At 33.8% G+C, this 23613-nt stretch overlaps 2 protein-coding genes across 2 annotated transcripts; both read right to left on the bottom strand.

Moving 5' to 3' along the window:
* Positions 1 to 3493: 3493 nt before the first annotated feature.
* On the bottom strand, positions 3494 to 10919 carry LOC111610037 (cadherin-like protein 26). Its single transcript, XM_023342127.1, has 11 exons — positions 10896 to 10919; positions 9905 to 10051; positions 8958 to 9089; positions 8687 to 8869; positions 7023 to 7363; positions 6782 to 6924; positions 6572 to 6690; positions 5925 to 6008; positions 5741 to 5821; positions 5040 to 5135; positions 3494 to 3814 (listed from the first exon to the last, which is right to left on the bottom strand). The coding sequence occupies exons 1-11, from the start codon at positions 10917 to 10919 to the stop codon at positions 3494 to 3496; spliced, it is 1671 nt and encodes a 556-aa protein (XP_023197895.1).
* A 3827-nt stretch (positions 10920 to 14746) lies between these two features.
* Positions 14747 to 23613, bottom strand: LOC111608097 (cadherin-like protein 26). The gene is made up of 16 exons (XM_023330670.1): positions 23543 to 23613; positions 23162 to 23281; positions 22918 to 23064; positions 22672 to 22813; positions 22420 to 22595; positions 22154 to 22285; positions 21890 to 22072; positions 20976 to 21304; positions 19545 to 19687; positions 19238 to 19459; positions 17952 to 18179; positions 17691 to 17809; positions 17394 to 17474; positions 16675 to 16767; positions 16485 to 16559; positions 14747 to 16311 (listed from the first exon to the last, which is right to left on the bottom strand). The coding sequence occupies exons 1-16, from the start codon at positions 23576 to 23578 to the stop codon at positions 16048 to 16050; spliced, it is 2490 nt and encodes an 829-aa protein (XP_023186438.1). The 5' UTR covers positions 23579 to 23613; the 3' UTR covers positions 14747 to 16047.

The following is a 23613-nucleotide window of genomic DNA, read 5'->3' as shown; positions in this document are numbered from 1 at the left end:
TTCCAGTCGGCATAGTAGGAAGGGAATTCTTCCTCTTAGATTATCTCATTTGAATATCTAATGTTTTGTTATGAAAAATCTTTATATTTTTGCATTTTTCAGTTCTCTGGGCTTGTTTCCAAAAATCTGTTAAGGTCACGTACCCCTATATTGATTGTCTTTAAAACAATGCTTCTCAGATTCTGTACCAATGTGGAGAATTTATGCTACTTATGATGTTCTGAACTGGTAATCACAAACATATTAGGAAGTTAAGACAGATACAGAAACAGGTTTGTTTGCATGTTGGTCATGTTGGGTTAGCATTCATTTTTATTTTAAATGAACCTGGGAGTTGTATAGCAACTGAACATAAGAATAAATAAGCTAGAGTACACCTACCTCAGTTTAGCCCCAGGGAAGTTTAAGGTTTTTATGTTCATGGCTTTTCTCACGCAGCCACATTGTTCTCAACAGGTGTTTGCTAATTAATGTTTTTACATTTTGGCAATTGTTCAGCCAATGAAAAGAGTAGGCTGTCATTGGTCCCAGACTTTGTGAAGTTTTTAGTTATGAAATGTTATTTGTGGTTCTGGGTTGGATTTTATTTAATTTCTTGTAACAATGATCATCGTTTTGCTTGAGATCCACAAAACCGAAAACATTGTTCGATAATAGTTAAACCTTCTCTAAATCAATGCAATTTCTCCAAAATCTCTTCTGCGTTTGCTGGTGTGTGTTTTTCTTGCCACTTTATGTCACATTCGCTTTGTCCTCAGTTTTTAGTTTATGCTTTAAAATAACTCTCCTTTTTCTACCTTTTTGGGGGTAATTTATCTTATCTAGTACACGGAATGCTTTATAAATATTTTAAGTTTGAAATGTTTGTTCGTTGGTACAGTACATAAGCCAGGCGAAATCTAAACCTTTCCCTCAATAAAAACAACTTTTATTGTTTAAAATATTGTTTATAGTCTCCCTGTTGTTAAATTGCTGTAATCCCATACCATGCAAGAATACAAATATCAACTGTTTTTGAATGAGAGTAATTTGGCTACTCTGTTTAGACAATGCTTAGATAGAACTTTCACAGAAATCCTGTCAACACTGAGTAAATGCTTAGTTTTGTGCTGGCACACCCTGGTGAAAACAATCACCAGGTAAGAAAATAAAAGGGATCATAACTTCAGAAACTCTGGCTTCAGGCAGTCTACACACTGCTCAAAGTATTGCTCAACAGGAGGTCCTGTGCAGTGTGCAGAACTGCTACGTGGCATTGTGTGATTTATGATTAGCCAGAGGTTGGAAAGTACAACAGCAGTGTTTTTCAGTCCATTTTTCCTTATTTGGTATTTGAAAATTTGAGGCTCACTAATAATAATGAGGGATTAAAATGAGGGGTGGGACACTGTGAATCAGAAGAGTGCAATCACATTTAGAAAATAACATTACTTGCTTGTATTGTTTGTTTGTAATATTGTAATTTTTTGCGAATGTGAGTTGTATAAAAAAATAAATGATGGAAACGTATCTCTTCTTGGCTAAATATTTTACCAATCTCAGAAAAAGTTTAATTGTTTCAGACTGCCCTTTGACATTTGTGTATCATTTCTTTTAGTTTGAGATCTGAAACTCTGGAGTGTCAAGGTCACTTCTGACATTATTAGTTGAAAAAGATTTGCCATGTCTGTGATCGAAAGATTCATTGTATATCTGGAACTATGAGAAATCCACTGCTACTTGAATTGTTTTAAACCTGAAAGGATTTTTAGATCATCCAAAGCATTAATAATTCATGAGTGTTGGTGCCATACTGCTATTTCACATTGACCTATATGCAGCTCAGTTCTGGAACCAATTCCATGAAAACAGGAGATGTGCAACTATTTCTTTATCAGTCAGTCTTTCATTATTTGTTTCAATTTATTTAATTAAAATTTCTATTATGTTTTACAGTTATTTCTTGAATTCTTTTTAATCATCTTGTTGATAAATGGTGCTATGTTTATAATCTTGCCTTATCTAGACTCTTAAGGTTGAATATGGTAAAAAAAACAAAAACAGATGGCAATATTTTCTAGGCCACATTATCACCAGAAACACTGTCATGTCCTCAAAGCACACTGAAGTGAGCTTTGCCCTTAAAGCAAAGTTACTACATTATACTGTAGTAACTGTTACATTAAACCTATATTCTAAATTAAACTTATGTGCAGTGATCAACATTAAAATTAGAGCTAGTGCAAGAATATGCAAAATAAAAATTGTTTGGGCTAATTCTACCAGTAGAGGGCAGTAAAACTAAATAAACGAACTCCTAGGTACTGGTACCAACATGTGAATGCAGGTCTGGCATCGACCAGAGATTTCTCAGTGTAGGTCGGATCTGCATTCGCTAAAGAAAATTTTTACATACATTGTTCATTTTAGTACGATTGGTCAATAACAACTTGAAAATATCACAACAACCAAATATTGAAGAATATTAACTTAGATAAAAAAGAAAATAATAATCTGAGATTGTCTTGTGGGTGTTATCAGGGTGCTATGACTTCTCCAGCGTAAACTGCAGCAACATCTAGGGTCTCCCAGGCACCACCACTGAGTGGAGCTCAGGTAGAGGAGGCCTTTGAAATGGTGCTGTTTGAGGCATTGTGGCACCACAAAACAACAGCATGCTGTGAATGCACCCACCCGACAGCTCATCTATGGGCTAACACTGGCCAACTAATACACACATTTGGATAACAGAATGAACTGTGACTGAGTGTAGGATAGGTTTTGATAACCTAGGTCTGCTTATAACTTTAATTGTATTCCCGAACTGTCTGGGGTATTACTTTGTCTTCGTATGCCATAAATACGTTTAAGCATATGTTTATGGCATTGCACCCTTAATACTGTCACTTACAGTAACACTATGAAGTTGTGTATTTCAAATCTTTGATTTGTTTTTTTATTATTAGTTGTAAACATGGAAGTAAAACACGTATATGTGCAGCGGCAAACTGTAAAGTAGCCCAAAACAATAAACTACCCCAAAAATGAATAAGCAAAAATGCACTTGTTATTTTCATAAATTTACACAATTCCCTGTTTTCACAGTAAATTATACACAATACAATCCCAAGTACAACACTCAGCGGGTTTATTTTCTGTCCAAATATGAACTCCAAGCAGCACAAGCACATCCATCAAACACTATTGGAATCGTATGTACAGTTTTTTAACTAGACCAATAACACACATCAGTCAGTGCAGTTTTTATTGGCCTTTCTTTACAAATACTGACAATCTTTTAATGCCACCTTCAAATAGTTTCTTTTCAGATAGGTGATGTAAAAAATGCTGTTAATCTTTAGCCTCCAGCTCTATGTTTTGGGCATAATTACATCAAAAAGTTCACTTCTACATATTTAGTTTTGTTCAAAGACCATTTTAGGCTTTTTAAATAACAGTATGGCTAATCTCAAGATTGCTTGCATTACGAAAATCAAGAGATTAAACATTAGATTCATAAAATAAATATGTCCTGCTGTACCAAACTCTGCTCTTTACAGAAGTAAGTTTCTGTGGTTTGGGCAGCAATGTCAGGTGAACAGATTGAGGCCAGAGGTAAAAACTTGTAATCCAATTCCATGTCTTGGTCAAAGGAAACTCCAGGGTCAGAGAGAGTATCAAGTTCAAACTTGTGCTCAGAGTCTCCCTCATCAGCGTACATGACAGGTTCATAATCACCCAACTCCTTGCCTGATTCCTCCAAAGTGAGTACTTTTGTTTTCATTAGATTAAGCAGTAGATCTTCCAAAACATGTTGGCTTTGTAGTATCCTAACCTATAAATTAGAAGAAGAGGATCTGAGTATGTTTTTTAAAAGAATACAAGAAATGACTCATGAAATAAATTTCTGTTAATATTAACATGCAGAGGATTTAAAAATTGTATTTACAGACATCTGATCACATGGCAATGTTCTTTGATCAAAACAAATAAGGCAATTTTTGCTGAATTTCAAAATTTAATATGTACTGCAGCACTGTTCATGTTCAATTTAAATAATATATATATATATATATATATATATATATATATATATATATATATATTTTTTTTTTTTTTTTAAGAAAAAAAGACAAAAGGTGCATGGTTTGAAAGGTGCTTGGTTTCATAAGTATTCACACATTCAATTTGATGTCTTGTTTAAGCTCTTTTTGATTAGTTTTTTTAAAGTCTGCTTTAATAAAAATCTTTCAGCATTTCACAGTTTATGCTGCCAGTCTTTCAGATCTATGCCATGCTTTTTCAGATTCAGACTGGTTGCATGTGTGTCTCTGCTTTGGCTTACTTGATTTTCTTTTGCTGTCATTTGAATATTTATATCTGAATATTTGCCTGTATTTTTGTGATTCTGAAGAATAAATTCTTCTGCCTTCCATCAGACTCTAAAATTGGGCTAAAATAGACAAGGACTCTGGATTGTTCATAATTTCTCCCAGTTTTACCTAGAAATAAAAGGTGATTACCCTGCCAAAAATATTAGACTGTTATACACATTCTTCCACAAGACTAGAACAGTTTATCCTCCCTGTAATTTCATATATTTGTACAAGCATTTTATAAAATTATGTATTCTAAATTTGAGGCATCATTGAAGCCTTCTCGTGACAGATATCTTTGTACAATAAGATCAGTTTTAACCTTTGTAAACTCTGTGAAAACTATGGCTTTAGCTAAAAGACAGAGATGTAATTTAATGCAAGTTCTTTGAAAGGATCTTTTATTTTCAGGTTACTCAGATTGACTATATTTGTATCCCGTAATAATCTCAATAAAATTGAATGTTGTGAGTGTATCAAAATATGCTTCAACAAAGTTTTAGTTTAACCATTCACCATACTATCAGTGCAGGCAGAATTTAAAGGTGTGCTTATTTATTAAAACGAGATGTTTCTAATATTTTTCACAAAGAAATATTTACCAAAATAGGTGTCTGAGCATTTTATATTTCCACTGTAAGTTAATTATATAAAGTACTACTGTGTAAGTATACACAACTGTACCTTTTGGTTTGCTTTCTTTATTTCTTGCTGCTGATGTCTCTTCTTCATGCCTGAAGTAGAAGATCCATGGGAAATCATCCATTGCTCATCTATAGTCTTGATAATAAGACAGAAAAACAGAAAAAACATGAAAAATATTGTGAGCAAAATTATGTTTGCTTGAATTACTCTAAAACAAAAACACATACCAGAAATAACTATAATAATTAAAATGTATTCACCATCAGAGAAAAATTTATCTCAAGGATTGTTCCTTGCTGGCAGCTGATTCTGTTCTGACTCATTTGTGAGTTGACATCAACTAATACCTGAAAAACGTGTAGGGCCAATGATTTATGGCATTTTACTCAAATGTATTTTCTGAAGTAAAACATAAAATATATTTGATCATAATGCTTTCAAGAGTATGCCATTGCAATACAAAAAGGAAGATGCTTTGCAAAAGTTATCTATCTATCTATCTATCTATCTATCTATCTATCTATCTATCTATCTATCTATCTATCTATCTATCTATCTATCTATCTATCTATCTATCTATCTATCTATCTATCTATCTATCTATCTATCTATCTATCTATCTATCTATCTATCTATCTATCTATCTATCTATCTATCTATCTATCGTTTCCTTTCCACTATACATGATTAAAATGTGATGCATTAGGTTACAGAGCATTAAAACAGTTGGCAGTACTTACCGGCATCACTATCAATGGCTTGCCTTGAGGTACCTGCTTCTGTCGTCCATGACCAATGTGGTCCAGTTTTCCTAAAGGCAACTTAGGCACAGACAATGTTTTCAATTTTACAGTAAAATCTTCACTCTTAGGTGAATTATATTTCAACAAACAAGTAGGGATAACTTCAAGTTAGGAAGTTTACTTTGCAATCAGATCCAGGTCCCTCTGTGTTACTCATAATTAAATATTGCCCTGAAATGTCATCTGGGAAGGGTATCCTCTCAGGCTTACACGACATCAGAAAAGTTAAAAGCAAAAAGCCTAGTGTGAAGATCAGACACAACATAAATATAATATTGTTTTCAGTTTATTAGGATTCTGTTGACATTAATGATTTAGATTTACTCGTACCTATGAACAGTATAATGCTTAAAAATAAAATTCCCAGAGCTCCTGGTCCGAGTCTGGATCCAGTATCTTTCTGGAGTCTGCAGTCTGGCTTAGTTGTTTTGGAGCATTTGCACACACTAACTGACAAGCTATGGACAGCTGTTTTTCCTTGGAGATCTGACACTTCTAGCTGCAACTCATAATGTCCAAAAATCATAATTGTTTGGGAAGCATTGTGTTCATTCACAAGCTTGAAGGAATAGCCTAAAAAAAATAATAAAAAAACATAGCTGGTTATGTGACCCATTTTATTCCTGTTGATCTGAAGGTGTTTTTTCTGGGGCAGAGCTCACCTTTTTCAGGATCAATTCTCCATTTGTCCTTAACATCTCCAAGAAGCTTGAACGAGAAAGGCCCACTGTATGGTTCTGTATCTGGATCTAAAGCTGTGACACTGACCGATGAGATTTTATCTCTTTGACACATATCAATAAAGCTTTTGTCCAAGGATGGAGCATTGTCGTTTACATCGATAATCTTGATGCTGAGTGTTGCTGTGCCAGTGTGGGACGGTTCACCTTGAGCAAAAAAAAATGCATTTTACATTATTAGTAAATATTGCCAGTGGGGTTTAACATTAAGAAGTATTAATAATTTTTCTGGTCATACCATTGTCAGTGGCATATATTTTGATGACATACAGTCCATCTTTAACAAACTGTGACTCTCGGTCTAAACTCTTTGATGTGATTATTTTTCCTGAGTTGGAGTCCACTGTAACAAAACCAGCTGGATCTTCTCCAATCATGTATCTGGAACATATGAAAGACATTTTTTATGGTTATGCTAGACTTAAAAACTCCAATGTTGTACTCTTTAAATACAGCCATGTAATGGCATCTTTATTTACCGGATTTGATTTGCACCATTAACATCAGGGTCTTTAGCAATTAGTATCTCCAAATAGTAACCCAACGCAACATCCTCAAATACGGTAACCGTTTTGTTTGATGGATCAAAGACAGGCGGTTCATTGACATCCTCAACATTCACTGTCAGGTAATAGGTGGACAAACGCATTTCTTTTGTTCCAGTTACACCTTGTGCCTCACTGAAAGTGCTACTATTGACAGTCTTAATTTCCCAAAGACCAGCAGTATTGCGGTTTATGACTTTGCAAGTAAAGTAGGGAATCTCATTCTCTGAAGAGATGATGATGTTCTTCAAAGGATCTTCCTCATAGTCGAGAGCCTGCAAAAGGAAAAAGTATTCAAAGGCCATCTGTTGATAACAGCTTAGTAAAAGTGTGTTTACATTTGGATTTTTTTTAAAAATACAGTGAAAATGTTTTGACCATTTTGATTTGTCTTATTTTGGGCTGTGGATTGAGATTGTCCATCTTTCATTGATCAACATTTATATTAATTGATATAAAACTCAAATTTGGCTTTTATGAATATAAACTATTTTATTTTGTTTGTTTAGTACAAAAAACTGTTATTCCCAGTTTTTAGCATAAAATTTTAGCATAACAAAAAGCCTTTTTTTAGACATTAGCTGCAGTATGTAACTTAAAGGCCAATCACAGCCAGGAGGATGGTTTTCAGTGCTGTCAATCAACCTCTTGAATCCGTTTCTAAATGTGTTAATGGTGGAGAAACAACTCATTGTTACAGGAAAACTGTTTATCCGAAGCTATTGATTTCCTTAGCATTCACAACAGGTTCTGCTGATAGCGGCGTGTACATGGGCATGATTGAAAGTGCTAAGACCCATATTCTCTCTGGTTGTTGGTTGTTTCTATTTAGCATTGGGAAAACTGGTAGAGGACAGAGGAGCTTGGTTTTTTTCACCGATTATCTGTCTCATACTATACTGTCACAACATAGTGACAATTTCAACAAATACATAAAAAATATTTCTTATGAAAGTTACATACTGCAGCTTTGATGTACATTAGAACATGAAAGCTGCTTTAGGCATTTTGAATGCCTAAATGATTAAGGAAATAAATGCTTTAGACATTCAAAATGCCTAAATGAAATTGAACTTTAAATAAAGTGCCTAATTCTGCTTTCAATATCCTATTCTGACAAGCATTTATTCTTTCATGGCCTTTGATGGCTAAGATATAAATATTTTCTATCTAATTGAAGCACAATACAGTATTTGACATGCACAATGGAGACCTGTCAAAAATGCATCTTCATTCCTAAGTCTGGAAGATAGAGAAAGAACTGGTCTAAACTTGAGAATCAAACAGGCTAAGTGTGAAGATAGGAAGATTCTTGAGCCAAATGAAGGCCCTTGCAGATGTGAAATGCAAATAGCTATAATAACTATACAGCTATAACTATAATGCCAAATAACTATAAGACATCTTAAGGAAAGGGCTTATTGGACAAAAAAACGCTTTCATGGACTTTGAAAGTATTTCTCATGCCTTTGTTGTATTGTACGTTGATCATCAATCAAGATGTGACAGCCAGCGTATACATTAGTCACCAGTCCCTTGAGCAAAGTATTTTCGAATGCGCACTGAATAAGAAGTGTGAAGGAACTTTTGCATGCTACCTTTTGCACATAGAGTAGGCCTTCGTTTGTCTCAGGATCAGTATCAATTCTGAAGTTGTTGTTTGTATCTCCTTGGATTTTATATTTTGCTCTCCAGGCCTTTGTACCTCTGGTGTCTTCATCTGTAACTTGCAGACGTGAAATGAGTACACCTTGCAGTCCTTCTTTTACACTTGCTTCGCCCTGTGGAGTAAAACAATGTTAAATATGGTGTATTAGATAGTTTTAAATGTTGTGACTAAATTTGTAGCTGAAATTTTTACATACTCACTTTTTGCTTTGTGAACACTGGAAGATGTCTGTTTCCGTCCGCTATATTGATTATCACTGTTGTAAAACTGGAGAGTGGTTTCGGTTGTCCATGGTCTGTGGCTTTCACAATAAGGGTGTATTTCTGTGCCTTCTGAAGCGTAACAGAAAATTCAGTTTTAAAGTGTGAAGATTTGTGGCTTTTCTGGTAGAACAAAATATCTTGTCCTGTTTTCTAGAAGTGGGTTTTAAGTGAAAGTTTGAATTATACTGATTGCTAGCTGACTGCATATAGCAACTACAGTAGTGAACAAACGTTTGAAAATGCTCCTATAAATCATGAAAATTCAATTCAAAGATTTGAATTTAATTCTGCCAGTGTTATGTTCTGTAACAACGTCATCGTATTATGAGTGCTCTCACCTCGTGGTCCAGACACCCTTTGAATGAAATGGTCCCGTTTCCAGAATCAGGCTCCTCATTTATAATGAATTCAAAGTTCTGTGGAGTCGGACTCACTGACTTTATACTGAAGCTAAATTTCCTGTTCTCCTCGGTACTGTCATGATCTGTTGCTGTAACATTGATCAACTCAGTACCTGCCAAATAGCATAAGATGAGATCTCTTATATTTCACTATTGGTAGCTATTAAAAATAAATGTTGTTTCTTTCAGTAATGTAATAAAGTCCACAAAATGAAAATCTTACTTTGTGATGGTGTCTCTTCTATGGTGACCTCATACATGTGATTGTTAAATTTTGGTTCATTGTCATTCGTGTCAATAATATCAACATTAATTCCCATTTCTTCATTTATATCACCCTTTTCTTTTTTAAATGCCTGAAATATCAGCTGAGACACAAAGTACATTTCATAGTCAAAAGCACTTTTATAACTAATGCACACAAATATGTACTGTTAAACTTTGAAGAACACATTGCTCAAAAGTGCGGTTTTTACTAATCACCTTAAAATGATCATGTTTCTCACGGTCCACTGGCTGCATGACCCAGATCTTTGCTGTCATGTTGTCAATTTTGAATAAATTCAGAGGTTCCTTGTCAACACCTGGCCCATGTATTTCAGTAAGTCTTATATCGGTTGCAATATTAATCTGGATTGCAAGAAACACAATTAGCAGTTTTTACAGTGATCCTCCATCTTGACATTTAAATGTTTATCTCTATCAGCACTCACCCTGCCCAAATACAATGGATAAGGTCCATTATAGCCTTCATCAAAAGTAAAGGTTTCTATTACCCAGTTCCTCTTTTGCCGCAGCAGTATGTCTGATACTGACAGCTGGATTCCAAGACACTGTGCATATCGCATAAACTTATGTAACTTTGGTAAAACATTTTCTAATAATTTCAGACAAATTAACAGAACAATAAAATTATTATCAAGCAATACAGAGAATTACCTAACAAGAAAACTTGTTTATAAATGATGGTAACACCTCAGTTAAAAAGACAGAAGCTCTTATCACTTACCAGGATAAAGAAAAGGCAGAATGTTTTCATTTCCATATTAGATTCAAACAATACGTTGTCAGTCCTGCACACACCAGCCTGTGTTTGAATATGTTCATTGACAGTGTTGGATCTTGATGTGAGCTTTAAGAATATGACAATGTTGAGTGGGTGGGAATGTTAGATCACTGCAAAATGATGATTAAGACAAGTTACAAAAAGACTTTGAAACTGGGTGTGTGTGTATTTATTGTGCGTAATCTGAAGAACTATGAACTCATTATTTTCCTTAGAAATGATGTTGTTTTTGTAATATTCTTAATGTTCATCATCGGGTCATTGCTTTGATATCTGAGGGCTAGTCACTTTGATCTTTTAGGAGTGGTGCACATGTCGATTGAATTTCTAATGTCTACTAAGTTCCAGGCAGTCGGGCTTAACTGGTGGTCAGATTGTGACCACCAGTTACAATCTGACTGATTGTACCAGATCATTGTGCTTCATTGCCATCTTTTGGTATCAAAACAAAATACAGATGTGAAATATTATGTCAGGAACATCATGATTGTCACTAATTTGTATCACTGATGCATTTGATAAACACAAATTTTGTATATATTTATTTTATTAACTTTTCAAAGATGTTTCAGTAATAACACATGCCATGACATGTTTATGCCGATATGCAGACACACTGACAGAATACACCTAAAAAGATGAATTCAATTTAAGTAATTCTACAAATCTCTACAAGGGAGCCGAACATATAGATTTTGCTGTCTACGTTATTATTTATCATAAATTACAAAAATTACAAATTACAGTTTACCCTATTTTAATTGTCCCATTTTAAAACCATTTTTTAAATGTGGTTTATATAACTTTTAATAAAATGTTGTTAAGAGAATCAAGTATTTTCAGTTTTATTTAATAGTGACAGCAGTTTCCTATGTCAACACACCTTTTAGACATTAATGACAAATGTATATATTCTCATGGAGAAAAAAAAAAATTGGTGTAAACAAAACAACAGCACCCTACTTTGGAAATGTCTTCTTTAACAATCATATTACACAAAAGGTGGTTTCGCAGGGAGTACTGGTAGGTGGGGATTGTGACTCAGACAGCCAGTTGGAAGTATGTTTCTGCCCTGGGCAACAATGTAGGGGTGAACAGCTGTATTTAATGTTGAAATAGTAATGTCCTGTTCTCAAAAGTGCAAACAAGTCCAATCAAGCACTCGGTAAAGAGCTTTTTAAAAATATTTAGAGAATACTATCTAATCTCAACATGTTTAGTTTTCAGAGAAAGTGCATCCTCTGTTGGTGTTCCCTATATTTAATGTATGCACAATGATTTAAACACAATTTATTGTCAATTTCAACTGTTAGATATTTGTAGATTTTGACCTGCTCTAAATGTTCACTATTAATTTTGACTGGGGAGACAAATGTTCCTTTATTAGTAAAGTTTTTGAAATTTTCTTGTTTTCTTAGCATTGTACTGTTAAAAGGTAGTTGAAGGATCATAACGAAGGCTGGCTCAATGTTACATGGGGCTTTAAGCAGAATTTGATTTATGGGTTCCTCTTCCTGTTAAGAACTTCAGCACTAACAACGTTCAAGGCAGCAAGCAGCACCATATCTTTTGAGAAACGTAGATTACTTTGGCACCTGACTGTTTAATGAAACTCAGTATTCAGTCATTGACTTTGCAGCTACCTTTTATGCTGACTAAGCTCATGGTTACAGTGGAAAGGTACAACTCTTATTTTAATAGTAAAAATGGCAGAAATGGTAAATGTCCTGTACTTGTGTAGTGCTTTTTGAAATCCACGGGGCCCAAAAAGCAAATTGCATTTGCATTTGATGGTGGCAAGCTACTGGAGAGTAGCCACAGCTGCACTTGCCATCATCGCCTACCTTGTCAGTATGAATGTCCATCTTTTGCAGTCAGTTACTTTTTATAAATCTTAAAGAACCATAACTTCATGTAAGTTATTGCGTTGTTGACCCCTTCTTTGGTTCTTATGTAAAAAGCTGCACTTTTACTGATTATCTTGCCTTTAACATTCTATCAAAGGCCAGTGAGTTTAATCACTTATTTCACATGACTATACCTGCCCAGAAAGCCAAAACACAGAGTGTCATCAAAGGCTACCCTCAGTGCTATGGTTCATTTAGTGACCTGTTACTGGCAGCGGTGATGAAATAATTTCTGAAGAAAAAGATTATGCATAACAAGACAACACCTTACCTGGGAAATATAAAAAAAGCCAACCACCCAGTTTAACAAAGAGCAAACTGGTTTTGCAGAAAAAAGTGTCACTGTGAATTAAAATATTCTTTTGGAATTGTCAATTCATTTGAAATTTTGCTATTTAGATTAGTCATGCTTTTTTAAAGAAATCTGTAAACCAAATTTTGGATTTAGCCAACATAATTTGTTTTCAATTCAGCAAACACACAGTTTCTCATTATTACTTTTATATTTACAAACAACTTCCTGCTGTGGTTGTAAATAGAGAATAAAAAACAAGTGTACGACATAAGCTTAAATAAAAGAAATTCACGCCGAGGAGTTGAATGAATATGAATTAAAAAGCTGGATAAAAAAGTTTAAAAACTGAAAATAAATAGTTAAAAATAGTTATAGCTGACATTTGGCCTTAAATCAACATAGACATGAGCATACTTGATATAAGCAAAAGCATGTAATAACTGGAACAGCAATCAGAAAACTACTTCCTAATTATGAAACAAAGACTTCTAATAGAATCAGAGATGTTTGCATCATTGCTGAGCATGGGCATGCTGAATGTTTTGAAATAAACATTGATCAATTCATGTAGGAAGTTAAAATTCCTACAAGCAAAAGGTGTGGTACAATTACAAAAGTTAACTTGATGTCTTTGATAAATTAGCATTTCTTTTCTTTTAGGCAACTAGAAGCAAGATGCCAACATTGTCATGAATGAAGTCTTACCTTTACCATTCATATATACTGGTGCCCCATTCTACTGATAGTTTAAGATAGTGATCCTGTTTCTTCTCATGATGAATCGTCTGATAAGAAAGAACAGGTAACAACAAAAGGGAATGATTTGAGCAAAAATTCAGAAAAGTACGCTAATGCCAAGTTCGTCTTTCCATGCTATGAAAGATTTTCATTCATTTTTCTCCAGATAAAGAGAAAAAAAATGTGTTAGTGAAACTCTTTCACTCATAACAAGATACTGGCTTGGGAAGAAACAGATAATTTAGTATTCCTTTATTGATATGTCTAATATGTCTCATGTCACTTCTATGGTTATTAGGAATAACCACCTAATGAAAAACTTGGTTTGGTAATGTCAGTAGCATCTTTTTTCTTAAGTGATTTCTTGCAAGTTGCAAGTCATTCACAATGGAATGACTTTAAATAGAACATAACTGATTTATATACTGCTATATATAGAACTTCATTTCAGTTTATTTATACATCAATTCACAATTCATCTCAAGGCACTTTACAAAAAAAGTCAATCCAATCATACATACATACATTCCAAATGAATCTAGTTACATCAAGTCATGGACAATCCATCCATGTCAAAGAGAAATGTATACAGTACAACATATACACATAAAAAATCCTTGTATTCTATTAAAACAAATTACAGAGTACGATCTAATAATTCTGATCAATATAGATCCATATAGGAAAGAAAGAGAGGAAGAAAGAAAGGAAAGAAGGAGGAAGGAAAGAAAGAATGTAAGAGTGACTTAGTTTGAAGTAAAATGTCCCTTGATTTGTGCCTTTAAAATCTGCTCGTCATTTATTTGTATAGATTATTAAGAGGACTCTCAAGATTTATACAAAGAAACAGACCATTTTTAATTCAGACAGTAATCAGACATATTTACAGTACACAGTAGTTAAAGCATTGTAGAGTTTTGGAAAAATCAGTAAGTTGGCTTCAACTTATTATTTTGTTTCCTGAATTCAAGATGAAAATTAAGATGGTAACCTGGTAAAAAAAAAAAAACAGCCCCTTGTTCTACGCTATTTGAATAGAATAGAATAGAATAGAATAGAATAGAATTACTTTATTCATCCCAGCAGGGAAATTATTTTGCAGCATAGAGCATAGAGACAAGACACACAACAACCACCACTGGGTAGCAATGTAGACAAGATAAAATAAGAATAAAATATGACATGCTGTCAATATAAAAAGCAGCTTAGAGCAGACCTTGCAAGGATTCAAAATGCAGAACAGAATGTATATGTAAATATATGTACAGCAAATGTGCCACAGTGCAGTTGTGCGAAATTGGACTGATTAGTGCAGAACAGTGATTTAGCTTTTATTGTACAGTGAGATGGCATGTGGCAGGAAGGATTTCCTGTATCTGTCCTGTATCTGTATTTGCATCGTGCAGAGGGTCTGGGCTCTCAGTTATTGTTTCCGCGTGACATATGTAATGCACCAGTTCCATGTTATGAAGCTTACCAGAAATTGCCTGCGATGAAAACAACCATCCTCCACCGTGAGGAGAGAAGTACCAGTTCAAACAAGGAAGCTGCTAATGTCATTGCAATATTTGATCAACATGGACTGAATGGCTTTGTTCACTTCTTACTTCCTAGGCAGACTACAATTCTAAAAATGCACAGAAATATCACAACTTCTCCTTCTGTTCGCTGATTGGCCCTGTAGAAAATCTACTGGTGAGAATCCAAGTGAAGGGGAGAAAGCCCAGACTGTGCTGTAAATAATATGACCAGGTTAGTCTGGCAGTGCAGGTCTGTGATGGTTCGAGTCCCGGTCCGTTGACCTTTGCCGCATGTCTTCCCCCTCTGTCACAACCCACCTTCCTGTCATTTCAACTATCAAATAAAGGCTAATATAGCTGAACAAAAATGGTGGGAAATTTTTTTCTTTTTGCCGTGTATGTTTTGAAAAACAGAAACCAGAACCCTCTTGTGGATTACAACTATCAGTGTATAAACTTGTCATTTTATCAAGGCAATGAAGCTCCACAAATGTCGCTCAGTCAAGTAGAAAGGTTCTTCTGTGCCAAAATAACAAATATTTCTGTGTATTCCTTATTGTTTTTTAAACAGTGTTTTTGTGCAAAATACAACATGCAAACTCCTAATATGTGCAACATTTTTACACATGAAAGTTCTATTACATCAGAAAATAATGAAGTAGTGCTAAGTATTTTAAGGACACTTGACAATGATACATAAAAAAATTAATTTCCTTTGTTTTGTATACAATAATGCTCTTCAAATGAATCATATTTAAATTCTGGGAAACAAAGAAATAAAAATCTAAAAACAGCTGAATTATAAAGAAACGTAAAGACTTAAAACTTGAGCTATGTCTTGTTATTTTGATACGTTGTAATGGTAATCAAGTTTGCTTTCTATAACTTGTCTCCATATACAAAGAAAATATCATTGTCATTTTTTTAACAGCACTCCATCTTTTTGGCAGAAATTGTTTAAAACTATTAAATGTTAAAACAAAATTCAGTCGGCCTTGGCATCTTTTAAGATTGCTTGAAAGGTGTAGAAAAGCTAAACATTAAACACAACACAAGAAGTAGCCCTCCTATGCTCAACCATTCTGGTCAGAGTATCTGTCTTACATTGTTGTGCTTTGGGCAAACAAGTCAGGTGAGCAGACTGATGCAAGGGGTAAAAACCTGGAATCCAGTTCTATTTCTGAGTCAAAGGGATCTTCAGGGTTGGAAATGGCATCAAGTTCAAAGTTTTTTACCAAGTCTCCCTCATCATCATACACAGTGGGTTCATAATCACCAAGTTCCTCACCTGGTGCCTCAAGTTTTTCTAGAATATTTGTGAGGGCTGTGAATAGTAGAGTTTCATGAGTCTGCTCCATACGGGCCTGTAAAATATGAAAGGAGTTTTATCCTTTTAAGTACAAAATACAACAGATAATTGATGAAAATATATTTTGTATACAATTATGTAAAATCATTTAGATATAAAAATGTCTTAAACATGTAAGACACTTATAAATGAAAACAATTATAAGTGTATAGAAATATGATACAGTACCCCTTCTTTTAATGTTCCCAGCTGACGTCGGATCCCCATGCCCTCAGTAGACATATCCCGGTGCTCACGGAAAGACTTGAATATAAAACACTTAAACAGTTAATCAATCTTCAAGGCACATATATATATATATATAAATTTTAAAATAAGAATATTTGACAAGAAATAGCAATAAAAGTAATAAGTTTACCACCACAGAAGATTTTGCCCAACTCCCTCTGTCTTGATTGAACTTGATCACATTCGGGCAGGCTTGGACATTAACGACAGAATCCAGTAATACCTGGGAAGAGGGGAAGGACTTTTAAAACATTTCACATGTGAATGAGCAACAGATAAAATGTAAACATGGCTTAAATGAGCGATGCCATTTATGATAAGAAAAATGATAGGAAATAAACAGAATTTTACCAGGACCTTGCTTTTTGCTTCAAAAAATGTATAAAATCTCAAGGAAGTTTTTTCAAATAGTGTAGTAGTGAGTATGTAAATATTTTTGACTGTGTGTTTAATTCTGACAGTTCTTGGATGAGAGAAATTTGTAGAATTGTAGAAACTGTTGAAGTTTTAGCTTGTATAATTTCATAACTTATTAAAAGTCCAAAATTAAAGATATTCATAACTGTATGTAAAGTTCTGAACAGAACTGTAGTAAGAGTCAACAAAAAATTGAGATCCATTTTGTGTAAATTCATTAAGCGGCCCTAAGGTTTAGTCGTGTTTAAACATGGATTGATTTTTAGCAGGAAAATTAGTCAAACTGAGTAGCAGAATGAGGGGTTATTGTAATTAAACAAATGCAAAATTAACTTGAACAGTTCTTTTCATTCAGGAACCATGTTGAAAATTATTTTTATGAAATAATTTTTTGTTATTGCAGTACATTAGTGAGTAACTAACAGCACTTACCGGTGTCATTGACAAATTTACATCTTCAGATACTTGAATTTGCTGTCCATAATTTCTGCTGTTTAGTGAGTTGAAGGGCACCTAAACACATTTATACTTTTTAGGTTTTACAATAAAATTAGCAGTTTTTTACTGACTTTTTGATAAATTTGATTTCAGATTTACAAATGCATGTTTTCAAAGTTCTCTCTCCATTTTAAATTAATAAGTTCTCTCACAATACTTTAATATATCATTGAATTGCTAGACATACAAGTAACAACAAAAAAAACCCCAATATAAATGTAAAGAACATACGTGACAATCAGTTCCTGGTTCTTCTGTGTTGCTTTTCATTAAGTGTTGCACAGGCTCACCATCGTCCACTGGTATCGTCTCAGGTTTACATGACACCAAAAATGTTAAAAATAACAAACCTGGAGCGTGAAGAAAACACACATATACATGACATATACGTGTTACATTGCTGCTGTTTTTATTTGTCTTTTTTTTTTTTTACAAATTTAAAAAGATTTTTGCTGATAATAATGACAGCATGAAAAATTCAGATTGTCCTACCTATTATTAATGTAATGCAGAAGAATAATACTCCCAGAGCTCCTGTTCCTACTGTGAATCCGGCAGCTTTTCTCAGGCTGCAGTCTGGCTTGGTTGTATCAGAGCACTTGCACACAACAACTGACAAGTCATGAAGAGCTTTATTTCCTTGAAAATCTGACACTTCTAGCTTCAACTTGTGATGTCCAGAATAAACGTTTTGTCCTTTAACAAGGTTGACTGAATATCCTGCAAATCCAAAACAAATATGTGTCTTGTTATGTTATGGGATAAATTATGACCCCCTTTTAGAGTGTCTTACAAAATATTAATACCCCCAGCTATTTTTTATGTTTTGCCACAAACTCCAATTTGTTTTATTTGGATTCATGTAATGGAGCTTGTGAACATTTAGCCATGTATATTCATTTTGCAAAGCAGCTCAATTTGTTATGAATTATGTTTGGTGTGGACTATATCACACAGACAAGGATAAAAGGAGCAAGATGAAGAAAGGTCATAATGAAACAAAATCCAGGCAAGCTGGGCTTGGGGAGGTTGATTACTAGACTCTTACACAGCTAATGTATGAAGATCTCTTATTATTGTTCTTTCACATTAGTTGTACCCCTCATTTGTGCATTTAGAGCTTCTTATGTTCTTGTTTTGCAAAGGTACAAAGGTTTTCCTCCAGATATGTGGAGTGCACAGCTAATATTTGTTCTGTCAATAACTCCTCTTGACCTATGGATCTCCTCAGCTCCTCCAAATTTCCTTCTTGGCCGCTTGTTTGATTAAGATTCTCTTTTTTCCAGCCTTTCAGTTTGGATAGACGTGTTTTGTTATGCCCTAGTTTTCCAATTTTTCAATGATGCATTAAGCCATTCTCCATTAGATCCTCAAGGTTTAACATTTTGTTTTGTAACTGGAGTCTGCTTTGACTACTCTTAAACTTTACCCCTAACCTCTGTGGTTTCTTATAAATATATTTATACTGAGATGCAATTATACAAAAGTGGAAATTATTTTCAAACTAATTAACTTTTAAAAACAGTGGGTTGTATTTGGCGTTTAGAGGTATCAGAGCAAAAAGGGCTGAATGCAAATGCAAATGATCACAGTTTTGAGAATTGTGTATGCAAAAAACTTTTTCTATCACTTGATATGTGACATTTACAAAAAATACCAATACAAACCCATTTATATTTGTGGTTGAGCCACAACATCTGGTATGAAAATTTTGAATTACAAAGCACAGCAAAAACAGCAGTGACATTATTTCCATGAGTGCCTGAGGCACACCTCACCTTGCTCAGGATCAATCCTCCACTTTTTAACATCTCCAAGAAGTTTGAATGAAAAAGGCCCACTGTATGGGTCCTCATCTGGATCCACAGCTGTGACATTGACCCATGATGATTTGTCACTTTGGCACATGTCAAAGGTGTTTACAATTAGAGATGGAGCATTGTCATTCTCACGAGCGATGTAGATGCTGAGACTCGCTGTGCTGGTCTGAGGAGGGCTTCCTTGTGCAGACACATTGTACAATTTTACTGATGAGAAAAATATACTTTTTATAAAAAGGTATTTTTTAAATCTCATTGAACATACCACAATCAACAGCATTCACTGTGATGACATAAATTCCATCTTTAGCATAGGGTGACTCTCTGTCTAAGATACTTGCTGTGGTTATTTTTCCGGTCTCGGGGTCCACTGAAACCAAATTGGCTGGATCTTCACCTTTTGAGTATCTGAAACACACCAATGAGGGACTTGCACTTCATTGCAGTATCTCAAAAGTATTCATAGCCATGTCTAATGTTGGATATTTGTAATATGGAAAATGGGACCATGAATAATTATTCAAACACATTCAACCTACAGTGCAACATTAATCTCATAAAGTTAAACTGAAATCAGACAAACAGATTTCTGATACTTCACGTCTGCCATCTCCTGGTATTCCATACTTTAAAAAGGTTTAAGAAAACCAACTACAAATAGCTCAAAATAAACCTCATTAACATATTGATTCTGAGCACTGTAACAAATTAATTGCATTCCTTACTGATGGAGAAAAATACATTGCATCAAACATAAGAAGCTGCTTACTTTAAAAATATTCTCAAACAAGGTCCCAGAGTATTTCATAAAATGCTTCTCACTTGTAAGTCACACTTCTCAATTCCACATTTGAGGATGTTTGACTTTTTTTTTTCCTTCACAGAATTGGAAACCATAAGAGTAGGAACAGTGTTTTGTACTTGACAGCTGTGTAATGAAGTAAATTGCATATGAAATTAAATGTAAATAGACTTTTAGTCTGGGTGTTTTAAAGGGGGTTAAACTTTAAAAGTTTACACCCCTAAAGAGTGCTACCTGAATTTCTAACTAATTTCTAAAATGATTTATATTTGGTCATTTAAGTCTAATGATATATTCTTAACTGTAATTATATATTCCTTATTTAGGTCACCTGTGATTACTCAAAATCAGGAGAACAAATGCAGCTTCAACAGCTGCTGCTAATTGTAACAACAACTTTGTAAAGGTAAACTTTAGAAGTTGTAATGAAGTAGACTTAATGAGGTAGATACTGGCCTGCAGATGCTGGTTATAACAGTCAGTTCTTTGTTAAACAAAGTTTACCAGCAATTCAAGAGGTAGCCAAAGTTTAAATCAAATTGCATTTTGTTTGGGTGACAATAAATAAAACTGGCTACATAAAGTAGGTGCATCATTTCACAAGAGTAATGAACTGAGGATTTAAAATGATGAAGTAAAAAAAAAAAAGATAATTATTTATCAAACTATTATTTATCAAAAAAAAATCACCAGAAGATGAAAAAGAAGTCAGGATACTGAAACTGAATTAAAAGATTGTGCACTTTTTTAACTTCTGGATTCCCTGACACCCCCACCACCAGTAATTGGTTTGTTTTTCCATCAGAATTGTACAGTATATTTGTCACATTAAGGATGTTTGTTTTGTTTTTTACCTGGATTGTGTGTATGGTTGAGAATATTTTTATTACTTACCTAATTATTCTTGTACCTTGGACATCTGGGTCTCTAGAAACAATTGTTCCCAAATAATGGCCCACTTCCACAGTTTTAGGCAGAGAAATTGGTTTTAGTTCATCAAAGTCTGGAGGCTCATTGACATCTTCTACTACTATTGTCATTTGATGAGTCCCTCCTCCATCACTCCTTCTACTCATAGATGCTTCACTGAAAAAGCTGGGATCTGTTTTTATTTTCCAAAGGCCTGAGGTGTTTCGATCTATCACTTTGCATGTGAAATAAGGAATTTCATTCTCCACTGTGATTGTGATGTTCTTCAAGGATTCATCCTCATAGTCGAGTGGCTGTTAAAACAGTAGCAATTCAAAGATTTTTTTTTAACTTCTTAAGAAAATAATTTATATGTTACATGAAATAGCTTTTACAGGATTTTTAATTTTTGCATTTTGATTGCATCTTTTGCTTTTCTTGCAGTTGCTGGAGGTTTTCAATTTTCACAGTCTTACAGTACAGTCATCCAAATTCTCTTAAATTGCTTTATAATATATCAATTGATATGATTTGAGTAGTGAGTCATTTAATCTTTTGTATCTGTTCTGTGCTTTTTCTACTTTTACTTTCTCAAAGATACCAAGACTTACAATTTTGGAAATATATTATGGTGAAATATGGTATGTGTACATTATTTAACATTCAAAGTTTACACTAGAGAAAAATTAGCAGTACTTGCAGACATTAAATATTATTGAAACCTTATGCAACATAAAATGAAAAACATGTTCCTGCTAAATTTTAATTTAATTTTAATTTTAATTTTTCTGCTAAAATTTTTTTTAAAGGTGCACATATGCTTTAAGCTTCGAAATCAGATTACAAAAAACATACTAATTAATTTTTGTTAATTAAGACAGTACAAAGAGGAAAAGTACCTTATTCACATAGAGTAATCCTTCGTTTGTTTGAGGATCAGTCCTTATTTTGAAGTTGTTGTTTTTGTCTCCATGGATTTTATATATTGCATTCCAACCTTGTGTACCTTTGGTATCTTCATCCTTGACTTGTAGACGGGAAAAAATAACATTTTCCTCACCTTCTTTCACACGTACTGGACCCTGAAGTACAAAAATATTAAAGACATTCAATTAGTTTAAATACAATGCCTACATCAGGAATTGAAATTCAGAATTCCTCACAGTTTGGTTTGTAAACATTGGCCAATATCTATTTCCATGGTTTATGTTGACTGTTACGTTGGTGAAGCTGAAGAGTGGCTTTGGTTTTCCAAGGTCTGTTGCTTTCACAATAATGGTGTATTTGTCTGCTTTCTGTAAGGTAAATAAATTATTCCTTTTTAAAATATATCTGAATAAAGCAGCAAATATATTTGAAGCATGTAACAAAAATGAACGATACTATTGCCTATTTTGTTTTAACTTCATCAATTTATGGGTATCCTCACCTTGTGATCCAGGCATCCTTTAAATGAAATGGTTCCATCACCAAAATAAGGCACCTTATTTATGGTGAATTCCAAGTCCTCTGTTTCAGGAATAACTGAGTCTATACTAAAAAAAAAAATCCTATACTCCTCTTTGATGTCACTGTCTGTTGCTGTAACATTGATCAATTCAGTGCCTGTCAGATAATAAAAGATGTGTTATATGTAGTTGCGCCAAAAACTTTGTTTCATAAAAATGATTTAAATTCTTACCTTGTAATGTTGACTCATTTATGGTAATCTCATATGCTGTTTTGCTAAATATTGGGGGGTTGTCATTTGCATCAATGATTTCAAAATTAACGCCCACCTTTGTCCATGTATGATTTTCTTTACTTTGTGCCCTAATTATCAGCTAAGGGAAAATACAAGAGTAATATAATTAAATAAAGAAACAACAATGAGTCATATAAACACAAAAAACTGTCTGACTTAGATGGGCATTATTCTTCCTCTTACCTTCAGAATTGTATATTTTTCATAGTCCACGGGACCCTTGATTATAACATGTCCTTCTTTTTCATTTAGGCTAATTAAATCTCGAGGTTCCTCAGTCATACCTTGACCAGTGACTTCCACAATATTTAAACTGGAATCAATTTCAATCTAAATTACAAAGAATAACATTGACATTTTTGTCCTAATATGTTAATATATCTATAATATATCTTATTCAGTTGTAACTTAATACTTTAATACTTACTTTACCCAAATAATATGGAAAGGTCCCACTGTAACTTTCATCGATCATGAAGGTTTGTATGATCCAGTTCCTTTTTTGCCGCAACAAAAATTCGGCCGGGGACAAATGGATTCCCAGACTCTGCAAAGTATTAAATCATCCTATATTACTTAAAATTTAACAGCCTCTATTAGGGTAACATGCTAATTATTAAATGTGCTATGTTGATGAGATTAATTATTATTTTTTATTCTTGTATTCTTTTTTTTATTCAGAATAAAAGCGATGATGGAAGCTATCAGGAAGTGATAAAAAATAAACACGCAATCTCCTTGCAACATTTTAAAATGCAACCACCTACAGTATGTGCAGAAAGATGATTTTTTTAAGATTAGTTCTTACCAGTATCATGAGAAGACACAGGACTTTTATCTCCATATTTGATCTAATGATAGATATTACAACACAGTGCT

Source organism: Xiphophorus maculatus, chromosome 1 (genome assembly GCF_002775205.1).
Source record: "Xiphophorus maculatus strain JP 163 A chromosome 1, X_maculatus-5.0-male, whole genome shotgun sequence".
In the NCBI taxonomy this organism is placed as follows: domain Eukaryota; kingdom Metazoa; phylum Chordata; class Actinopteri; order Cyprinodontiformes; family Poeciliidae; genus Xiphophorus; species Xiphophorus maculatus.
Note: the sequence above shows the minus strand (reverse complement) of the source record. Positions and strands in the feature narration are given on the sequence as shown.

Coding starts and splice junctions, on each gene's coding strand:
- LOC111610037 (XM_023342127.1), bottom strand. CDS start 10,919: ATGGCAATGAAGCACAATGATCTG. Junction 5,822..5,924: donor GACCTGGATCTGATTGCAAA/GTAAACTTCCTA, acceptor TCTGTGCCTAAG/TTGCCTTTAGGAAAACTGGA. Junction 5,136..5,740: donor AGCCATTGATAGTGATGCCG/GTAAGTACTGCC, acceptor CTTATTATCAAG/ACTATAGATGAGCAATGGAT.
- LOC111608097 (XM_023330670.1), bottom strand. CDS start 23,578: ATGGAGATAAAAGTCCTGTGTCTTCTCATGATACTG. Junction 18,180..19,237: donor GAGGATTGATCCTGAGCAAG/GTGAGGTGTGCC, acceptor TTGGATTTGCAG/GATATTCAGTCAACCTTGTT. Junction 17,475..17,690: donor AACCAGGAACTGATTGTCAC/GTATGTTCTTTA, acceptor AAATGTGTTTAG/GTGCCCTTCAACTCACTAAA.